The sequence below is a fragment of the Cucurbita pepo genome, chromosome LG08, assembly GCF_002806865.2.
Source record: "Cucurbita pepo subsp. pepo cultivar mu-cu-16 chromosome LG08, ASM280686v2, whole genome shotgun sequence".
NCBI classification, from domain to species: domain Eukaryota; kingdom Viridiplantae; phylum Streptophyta; class Magnoliopsida; order Cucurbitales; family Cucurbitaceae; genus Cucurbita; species Cucurbita pepo.
In genome coordinates, this window is record NC_036645.1 from 4,201,699 (window position 1) to 4,211,620 (window position 9,922).

The following is a 9,922-nucleotide window of genomic DNA, read 5'->3' on the forward strand; positions in this document are numbered from 1 at the left end:
AGTAACCAATAAAAAAAATAATAGTTTAAAAACGTATTCGGCCCGCTTTACATTGTTTTTCGATCTTTTCTATACACGATTTTGATGTTTATAATAGTCTCTAATTATATACAGAACAAATTCCATTGCTCATTACACTTGAGAAGAGGAAGAAAAATGAAAGCAAACAGAGGCGTTGCCAATGCTATCTATCATTCATCTTTACTTGTCAATTGGTGTCTTTTCTTTTGTCCAACTTCAACAAGCAATGTCAAAAGTGCCTCACACACCTGAGATGCATCTGCTTCGGACGTATCGTTGTTGAGAGACGAGTAAACCATCCAGGCATGGTCTAGTTTACGTTTCGGATGCACGACTGTGGATCCGGGGACTTCGGCATCACGGCAAGTAACTAGTCCATCACTCTTCTCCTTATAACGGATTTGCAGCAGCTGAGCACAGGCTGCCATTGCAGCACCCAGGGGTATCACTACAGGGAGTTTTGCAGCTTGAGCGGTAGAGAGCGGGGCTGGTAGTTCGGCATGAGCAACACGAGACAAGGTGGCCAAAACAGCAGGTGAAATGCTGGCTTCGGTGTGGAATGATACCACAGGGAGTTCTTCTGGCAACTGGTGCTGCATTAGAAATTTCTTCCTCTTCTCATACGTTAAGTCTTCCAGAGCTTGCATGTCCCCCTACATACAAAGCAAACAAATCAAATTTGAACTTTTTATGATGCATATCTGAGTCCTTTTCCTTTATATGTCCCTACAGATAACGACCAGGTGGTTGATGGGACCAGCTTAACCCACTCACCTCCCCATCAAGATAAAGAACAATAATTGCTTCTACTCTCTCTTTCCATATTTCAGCAAAGACTTCCACGCCGTTCTAACACCCAGACGGACTTATTGTGGAACATAATTAACTTAACCACTTCAACTTCGCAACTCGACTTTATAAAATATACGAGTGTTGTGAGATCCCACGTTGGTTAGAGGGAGGAACGAAGCATTCTTTATAAGGGTATGGAAACCTCTCCCTAGCAGACGCGTTTTAAGACCTTGAAGGGAAGACCAAGAAGGACAATATCAAATATCAGTGGGCTTGGGCCATTACAAATGGTATCAAAGTCAGACATCGAACGATGTGCCTGCAAGGACGCTGGTCCTCCCCAATAGGGGTGGATTGTGAGATTCCACATCGATTAGAAAAGGGAACGAAACATTCCTTATAAGGGTGTGGAAACATCCCCTAGCAGACGCGTTTTAAAATCTTGAGGAGAAACCCAGAAGAAAAGGCTCAAATTGGACACTATCTGCTAACGGTGGACTTGACCGGTACAAATCAACCAAACCAAGCACATTGACTAGCCAGCTTTGAGGGATCACGCAAACTTTACAACAAACTCTCTAAGGAAATTTAAGAGACATTAGCTTCACTCATGTATTCCGTCTACGTGCAGCCTGATTGGTCTGTTTGGCTCTCTGCTTTTCTTTTCTTTACTTATTCTTCTTTATAAACATCAATACTTGTTAGGTAAGCTGAAACTTTAATTCACAATAAGTTTAAGAATTTAGTCTATAAAGAGGGAGTCCATTTTTGCAAGTTCCTGATAGAAGAATCTCGAAAAACAATCTGCTTATGCATACCTTGATCACTTTACAGATCAAAATCTCCATAAGCTTCCGTACGTTCACATAGTCACCAAGCTGTCCTTCACGCAAGATATCAGATGCTATTGGAGTACCGCCATATGGACTTTGAGCTAATGCCAAGCCAGCCACTTTTTCTCTCAAATCAGACCAATACAACGATAAGGCAGCTGCTGCATCTACTCCCCCTTTGCTGTGCCCAAGAATCAATACACGTTTTCCAGCACCCCAATATATTTCTTCAACATACTCTTTGATCTCTCGTGCATTTTTCTCCACTGAAGCCTGATTATAGTTCTTTCATTGTTTAACAAGATGGGAGAGAAATTACATAAAGGTAGAACTTAAAAGCAAACAAAACTACCTCACTATGAATCTTGGCAATATGACAGGCCAGACCCATCTTTGAGAATCTCGTTTTTGTATCAACAAAATACAGTGGTCCATGGTTGCTGAAAAGTCCTACCAGTTACATGAATTACAGCCGCCCAACCAGGTAAGTATGTTCTCGAGCAAGCAACAAGAGCATCGAAAATAAATAAAAAATTAAAAAAAAAAAAAAGTTCCCTTACTGCTTGTTAAAATTCAATTACAACAAAGAAATCTAGGGTTAAAGCTACATCTGGGAGCCCATTAGATATTTACCTAAACCGGTAGGTAGGTCCTTGAGCAGATCCCACGTTAGCCCCAAAACGAGTAATCACAATTCCATTTTGACACTTCTATAATTTAAATTTTGTTCCAAAACTTAAAATTACCTGGAACCAGCAAATAAACCACTGAATCAGGTAATTTGTGAATACCATGCCTGATAGAAAGAAAAGGGAGGCACAATTAAGTCTATGCCGGATAACTAGTAGAAAAGCAGCGGCAGCTATCATTCACAGTACCTGATGTCTTCCAAAATTTCCACAAACCTCTCAGTTCCATCTTCAACCGGGGGCATTCCAGATGCCCTTTGAAGCCAACCGATATCATCTGCAGATCCACGTACTGTCCTCAGAGCCCGATCGATAAGGCTGAATGAGAATGAGCATTACAAATGAAATGAACAAAAAAAGAAATTAAGTTATATGTACCAAACTAAACATAAATTAGCCCAAACTTATAATTCTGAAACAGTACCCTTGGAAAATTGACATGCCTTTCCCACCAGTATTATTCGACAATTGGAGACCACTACTGTGGCCAGATGAATCTTCAACCGTGGTCCTTGAAACTTCGGTATGTACAGTAGGAGCTCCAATTGCAGCTTCGGGTGATTCAGAAACTATTGATTGTGCAGCGCTCGAGTTTCGATCCCCACTGGTTGTGGCTGGCGTAGCTACAGGCTCTCCAGAAGGAAACGTCACTAATTCCTCTTCGTGTAAAGCAGAACTCAGGGGTTCTCTTGATTTAGGATCAACTGAGACCAAATCACCATAGAACTGTCACCAAATTAGTAATATACACAAGAAAAACAATAAGAAGAATAGACAAGTCTAGGTAGCAAGAATTGATGGAAATGTAAAACGAGTGGTTATTAAAAAAAGTAAGACATAAAATCATTGGCACTTAGAACCAGGCATGTAACTCATACTAAAAAATGAAAAGAACCATAGAAGTAAACACACAAAGAATAGGATTTACCAGGAAATGGAGAATGAATTTTTATATAAACACACACACACAAATGTACAAACAGGTTGTAGAAGGCTCTAAAAGTCGATAAATCAACAATCAAATAAACAAAAACTGAAAAGTTCGTAAAAGTTTCAAACCGAAGAAATCATTTAACATAGAAGAAATGTGCACAAGCAGGTAAATTCAAGGGCGGCAAAAGTTTGAGAAATACAAAAGAAGAGGGAGTTAAATACCAGAACGATCAGACAAAAACCTAGTAAAGTATGAAGTTGTCTGTGCCACATATGAAGCAGCGTCGTTGAGAACCGGTACAGAATTAAATAGTTTAGGAATAAGGCCCTCAGTCAACCCATCCTTCTCTGTCTGATAAAGAGGAATTGTTCAGAGTCATAGCGAATAATACATCAATCACCATAAAGTTAGTAACACAACAAAGGACCATATCCTATCCATCAGTCAAGGAGTTCACCAAGAGGATGAGCGTTTCATCATGTTTAAATACATAAAACAGCCATTTGAACAAAACAACAAGAATTGCATTTTCGAGGGAAAAAACAAATAATCCAACAAGAATTGCATTTTGGGATTTGTATTCGAGTTCTTAAAGGCAATTATACATTATTTAAACCGCTTATGATGTTTCATAAATATGATTAAAGTTCATTTTGATGAACACTCTGCAGATTGGTTCCAAGAACTGATTCATCCATCAATGGAAATCCCAATTTCCTTTCCCTTAATAGTTATCTTCATTATCTGCCCTTCATTTGTATCATTTATTGTCACAAAACTTAGTATTTCAGTGAATGAAACATGCCCTACCTTTGCCTGGTTCTTCAATTCGAAGCTTGAAATACTTCAATTTAGAAACACGAACACTCTAAACATTTCTAAATCTACAAACACTCAACTGCTAAATACAATAAACTCCTCCGAAATGTTCCGCATAAACTCAACAGTCTCAAGCAGTTGATAATATGTACGAATACAAAAAAATCCTTAACTTCTCGTCTAAGAAAATTCCACAAAGAAGACGCAAATTGCAGCAAGAAGGAAACAAGATCAATTCAAATAATCAATAACTAACCACAGATGGATTGCCCGATTCCCCTCTTCTCGTATCCCCACCTTCCCTCATCCTAGAAAAGTGCGCTTTCGTCAATTAACCGCTTGATTTCGGCTGACGAACTAAGAGGATTATTACGCAATGGAAACCAGAAAGTGGGGAAGGATCAAGATTGAGGATTGTAGGCTGCCGTGAGGCTAGTGATTTACGTAGGAGGAAAGTAAATGGCTTGGAGAGGCCTGTGGTACTCTAAAAGATTGCTTTGTGGTCGATACTATACACAATTAAAACTATGTTAGATATTAAACCTTCAAAATTTAATACTAAAGTTTTTATACATAAGAACATTAATTGTTCAACAACGTTTAATATTCAAGGGAAAACATTGTTGAATAAAATTTTTTATTCTAAATTTTAGCATTATGTTTTTCTCGTAAAAAAAAATTTCTACGTCGATGTATTGATGAAAATATTCATAAAGTGCCGTTGTCGATTGGTAATTCTAAATAAATTATAAAACAAAAGTTGTATATATAATAAATAAATATTCTACCTTTTTTAAATATGTTAAAATACTTATTAACACGATAGAGAGAGAAAAAAAATAGAAGTTTTTCTCCGAAGTATATGAGATTTGTGAGAGTTCTCGAAAAACGTGCAAACTTAAAAGAACGAACGCTTCTAAAGCGGAGTAAAAACTTCAACGGGCCAAACATAGAGTTTGGTTTCGCTCATCTGAATGACCCAAAATATTTTCTTGCGTTTCAAATGCACGTATAGGTCTCTAAAGAAACCAATATGTGCGCACATGTAAAGTTCTTAATAAACTTTAGAATCTCGAGTCTGATAATGGTACGCGTAACTTTAGAATCTCGAGTCTGATAATGGTAGGCGTATTTGAAACAGAAGCTCTAAATTGACTCACTTATGACATACCGAACCAACATTTTTTCAAACCGAATCTACCGATTAGAGTCACAATTAGCACTTATTTTGATTCACAATCCAACCATATTTTAATCCAAAGCATAATAGTAAGTAAAGAACCACATTTTGTTTGCTGCATATGGCAGAGGTAGAGGAGAAATCAGAGGCTACGAATGAGAATGCCTTCAAAAGTAATGCCAGGTCCGAACGCCAAAGCCAGTCCCCATTCTTCCCCGTCTTCTCTCTTCAGCTTTTCCCTCATCTTCTCAATGACATAGAAGATAGTGTTGCTGCTAACATTCCCATAGTCCATCAACGCCTTCCTGCTGCATTCAAGCTTATCACTTTTAAGCCTCAGAGTGCTCTCTAGTTTATTCAGAATCGCCGGCCCACCGGGATGAACTGCCCAGAACAACTCATTAAACTCCACCAGCTTCCCCTTTCCCATCAGCTTTCTGCAGAACTCTTCTATGTTCTCATCTATTCTCTGTGGAAGATCTCTTCCAAGTATGAAATTTATACCCTTTTCAGAGAGCCTTCCATCAATCACATTGTGGGTGTCTGGCAGGAATTGCTGGATCGCATAGTTCAGCTCCATGAAAGGAGATTCTTGCCCCAATACGGGGTCTGCTCCGATGATCACGCCTGCAGCTCCGTCGCCGAAGAGTGCAGCTCCAACTAGGTCGTATGGGCGTTCGTTGTTCGGGGGACGAAATCCAAGTATTGTAGTTTCAGAAGTTGTTAATAGAATGCGGCTTCCTGGGTTGTTTTCTGCTATGTCTTTGGCAACTCGGAGTCCAGTGACACCGCCGTAACAGCCTAGAAAATATAGCATCACTCGACCGACATCGTTCTTCAAACCGAGGCGATTCGCAATGTAAAGATCCCCACCAGGTAAGCGGATTTCGCTAGAAGAAACATAGACAATGTGGGTGATATCTTCAACAGACCTCCCCCATTCTTTAATACAAGCTTTGCTAGCTTCAGTGGCCATCTCAACAACTGCAGGGTTAGCAATTTCCAACCTCTGTCTGATTGTTGGTGAGCCCTCAGTGACAAGCTCAGGATACTTATCCAAGATTTCCTTACACATGACAGTGTATCTTGTCTTCACAGTGGTAGTTTTACCTGAAATGAAAATAAACAGAAAGTTGCTTCAATCTCATAATGCTGCTACAAAGTAACAAAGAATATATCAATATATTCAAGGTAACGAAGTTTTTGTTTACATAAACGCTCCAGTTTTTCTTTTATAGTTGCGTCTACGCATTTCGTATCGCGAATGTAGCCCTCAACCAAGCATTCTTGAGGAACGAGTTGGCTAGGAAATGCTTTGCCTATTGCAAGGATTGTTGCCTTCCCAGGCGTTGGAACACGCCTTGCCCGAGCATGATCGAGCTTAGCCGGGCCTTCACAACTCATCTTTGACATATTTGGGAGCTTAAATGAGATGTGTTTGTAGCCTTTGTCAGTAAATACCTGAATGAAACCTATCAGAGTTTGAAGAATTTAAATGGGCCATTAGCTACTTTTCTTGGAGAGAAGTTGGTGATCACTTAAAACACTCTTTTCCCCATTTTTCATAAACCATAAAACCAAATCCCAACTTACTATCCACACCCAACAAGCATGACACAGAACCCCCACAACACATGCCCAAGAACCTCGGTGTTTTTTCTTACTAACTTCTCTCCCCGTATTTTTTTATCACGAAACGTTGCAAAATTTTACGATAGTTTAAGCCATCTTTTCCATTGTTAAAGAAAGTAAGGTTGCTCAGGTTATACAGCTTTCCTGACAGAAAATTCCAGGTTGGATCCTGGACCAAGCCATCTTGAAGTTTTCACACCCAGTGTGGATCATAATCTTGTTTTGAATCCGAGGCCGCGCGCAAACTAATCAGCCTACACCAGCAACAAATTACTTCCAATTCTCCTGAAAAGGGAAGTGTGTGTATATCATTTAGATAGTAATAATGGCAGCATAGGAGTGAAAATTAAGTAAACAATCGGGAAAATCCGCTTGGAAAAGGAAAAGCGTGTCTACCGTGTTAATGCCACCGACACCAAATTCCTGAGAAAGAACCAAGTCCCATTTGGTATATCCAACTCCATATAACTTCAGCGAGCTGCTTGAGAAAAATCGTAGTCCCCTCGGCCTCATTGGCTGATGATTTAACCAATAGCATTATCAAAAGTAACCAAGCAAATTTGCAAGAAGACCGAAGACAATCGAGCTATACAGAGAAAACAGTGTACAGTGGAATCTTACCATTTCCCTCTTGGCTTCTAACTTTTGCATTTCAGCTGTGGTTCCATCCTTTTTGATACGAACTCAGCCTCTTCGAATTTTCCCCCAGTCTCAAGAGAAACTTTCAGCTGGTTTTGACAACTTAGCCGTTGGTGGACTCCCATCTCCACCAGTTTATAGTACAGACCAAATGCTTCAGACAACTTATTAATTTGACAAAGGTGAAAAATTACCGTACTACAAACATCGATGTCGACAGCTTGATGACTCTCTAAACTAAATAGCAACATTTTAGATGCCTCTATAACCTTTTTGCAGTGGCAAAGAAAAAGAATTAGTTCTTCCATTTTAACCGAATAGCCATTTCCATAAAGCATACGAACAATTTGGAACGCTTTGTCGTTGATTCCGGCTTCAAAAAGTAGTCTTATGCAACCGGTTGAAAAACCGAGATTTTGTCTAATATTCTTGTCTAACATTAACTGTATAAGACTAGCAGATTCAGATGCATTTCCTTGTTCTAAGAGTTTTTCAAGTATAGAATGAAAAGTAGATGATTCAGGAAGATGGGAGCTCCTCAGCATCTTTTCCAGTGTCTGAAGGGCAAGAAGTGGCTTATCCTTGTGCAAAAACCCATTAATTAAAGATTCATATACCTCCATATCTGGTAAAAAATCTTTCCTCAACATCAAGACTAGTAGCTCATACCCAGATTCGAATGTACCTTCGTTACAATGCCCCATGATCAACGTCTTGTAAGATGGAGGGTCTTGTGTTCCTCTTCTCATTAGCTGCCTAAACACTGTTTCAGCTTTCTTAGCCTTTCCATTTTCACATAAATACTTCAAAATGGGGTTATACGCAGCGACAAGAGGCTTACAACCATCATCACTTAACAAGATTCTTTTCTCTAATAGTTTATCTAACAAGTTCTCAGCCTTCTCATAATACTTCCCTTCACACAAACTTCTAATCAATACACTATATGTAGCCGAATCTGGTTGAATCTTTAACTTCGTCATCCTCTCGAACACTCTCAAGGCTTCGTCCAAGTTTCCTGCATCACAATGGCAATGCATCAAAATGTTGAATGTGCATGTGTCAGGAGAAAACGTTCCATCTACTGCTGTTGCCTCCAATATCTCCTTTACTTTCTCGAATTTCTCGGCTTCACAAAGCCCCTTAATTAACGTATTGTAGGTTATGTTGTTTGCTTTCAAGCCTAGATTGACCATTTCTTCGAAAACAGCTAAGGCGTTGTTAATCTCTCGCTTCGCACAGTAACCTCTAATCAAAGTTGTGTATGTAACAACATTGGGATTCAGATCCACGCTTTTCTTCCCCATTGCCTTTACCACATTATATGCAATGGTAACCCTACCTCCCCTGCACAATCCATCAACAAGTGTGTTATATGTGATAACATCCGGTTCGCAACCAAAGCGAGACAAGTCCTTGAAAATTCTAAAACCTTCATCAACCATGCCATTCATACAAAATCCTCTAATCAAAATGTTGAATGTAAATGTATCAGGAGTCACTCCATAAGTACTAAGCATTTCATCATACACGTTCTTCGCCATATTAGTTCTGCCCCTTTTAAGCAAAATAGTCAAAAGACTATTGAATGTAACAATCGATGGGGAAACCCCATGTGATTTCATCGTCGTAAAAAGGTTTATAGATTCTTGAAAAAGTCCAGCTCGACTAAAGTTCCTCATTAAGCTATTGAAGAATCGGGCTTCGAGTTTGACTGCTCCACGAGAGCGTTTTTCGATCGAAAACAGGAAATTCCTAGCCGTATTAAGATGCCGATTGCGACCCAAAATTTCTAACATCGAGAAGTAGGATTGTTCAGTGTGAGCGTAACCCATTTCTTGTGCCCAGTTGAAGAATTTTAGGGCTTTAGATGGGTCTCTGAGGAAACCTAGAGTTTGAAGAACGGTGGTTTTAGAGAGGGAGGGTGAGAATGAAGCCAGAGATGATTCAAGGTCATTCGACCAAGGTTTAGAGTTGATCATCCGTGCCATGTCTCTCGCCTTTTTGGTTTTGTTCAATGATTTGGTTTCCGCCTCGGTTAGTCGAGAAGAATAGCACCTGGTTTGCAGAATCAGTATAAAATATAATGCAAATTCAGAACTCCGATGAATGAAAATGAGAGATTTTCCGAAAGATCACCTGAGAGACGGAAGACGCCGATGCATGTTTGACGACTGCCTTCTGAAAACTACCGCCGCCCCGTCCTTGAAACTGGAAATGACGGCCATTGGAGTATAGCCTATACTCTTGCTCGCATGTAGTAGAGCTTAAGGAGCATCTACGAGGTCAAATTATGGAAGAACCTGCCGATGAGCTTCGCAAATTTCCATGTTTTTTTTTTTTTTTTTTTTTTCCTTTTTTTTTTTTTTTTTTTTTTTTTTTT

The 9,922-nt window shown here is 39.5% G+C and overlaps 2 protein-coding genes across 4 annotated transcripts; both read right to left on the bottom strand.

Annotated features, from left to right (window-relative positions):
• Positions 1–2: 2 nt before the first annotated feature.
• Positions 3–4,595, bottom strand: LOC111799531. Of its 3 annotated transcripts, none has more exons than XM_023682884.1 (8): positions 4,345–4,595; positions 3,491–3,620; positions 2,760–3,039; positions 2,525–2,653; positions 2,393–2,442; positions 1,999–2,096; positions 1,632–1,919; positions 3–674 (listed from the first exon to the last, which is right to left on the bottom strand). In XM_023682884.1, the coding sequence occupies exons 1-8, from the start codon at positions 4,393–4,395 to the stop codon at positions 192–194; spliced, it is 1,509 nt and encodes a 502-aa protein (XP_023538652.1). In that variant the 5' UTR covers positions 4,396–4,595; the 3' UTR covers positions 3–191. The 3 variants fall into 3 exon arrangements, with proteins under 3 accessions (XP_023538652.1, XP_023538653.1, XP_023538654.1); XM_023682885.1 differs by having other exon boundaries at positions 2,760–3,061; XM_023682886.1 differs by having other exon boundaries at positions 2,760–3,061; positions 3,491–3,616; positions 4,345–4,433.
• Positions 4,596–5,217: 622 nt separating this feature from the next.
• On the bottom strand, positions 5,218–9,871 carry LOC111800081 (pentatricopeptide repeat-containing protein At1g02060, chloroplastic-like). The gene is made up of 5 exons (XM_023683664.1): positions 9,679–9,871; positions 7,544–9,597; positions 7,336–7,416; positions 6,480–6,758; positions 5,218–6,378 (listed from the first exon to the last, which is right to left on the bottom strand). The coding sequence occupies exons 1-5, from the start codon at positions 9,765–9,767 to the stop codon at positions 5,411–5,413; spliced, it is 3,471 nt and encodes a 1,156-aa protein (XP_023539432.1). The 5' UTR covers positions 9,768–9,871; the 3' UTR covers positions 5,218–5,410.
• Positions 9,872–9,922: the final 51 nt, after the last annotated feature.

What these genes read in the sequence shown, in the direction of transcription:
- LOC111799531 (XM_023682884.1), bottom strand. Translation starts at nt 4,395, where the DNA reads ATGAGGGAAGGTGGGGATACGAGAAGAGGGGAATCGGGCAATCCATCT. An exon ending in GAAATTTTGGAAGACATCAG is followed by an intron (nt 2,443 to 2,524) that starts GTACTGTGAATG and finishes TCTTTCTATCAG; the next exon opens with GCATGGTATTCACAAATTAC. An exon ending in TGATCTGTAAAGTGATCAAG is followed by an intron (nt 675 to 1,631) that starts GTATGCATAAGC and finishes CTTTGTATGTAG; the next exon opens with GGGGACATGCAAGCTCTGGA.
- LOC111800081 (XM_023683664.1), bottom strand. Translation starts at nt 9,767, where the DNA reads ATGGCCGTCATTTCCAGTTTCAAGGACGGGGCGGCGGTAGTTTTCAGA. An exon ending in ACCACAGCTGAAATGCAAAA is followed by an intron (nt 7,417 to 7,543) that starts GTTAGAAGCCAA and finishes TTAAATCATCAG; the next exon opens with CCAATGAGGCCGAGGGGACT. An exon ending in AGAAAAACTGGAGCGTTTAT is followed by an intron (nt 6,379 to 6,479) that starts GTAAACAAAAAC and finishes TTTTCATTTCAG; the next exon opens with GTAAAACTACCACTGTGAAG.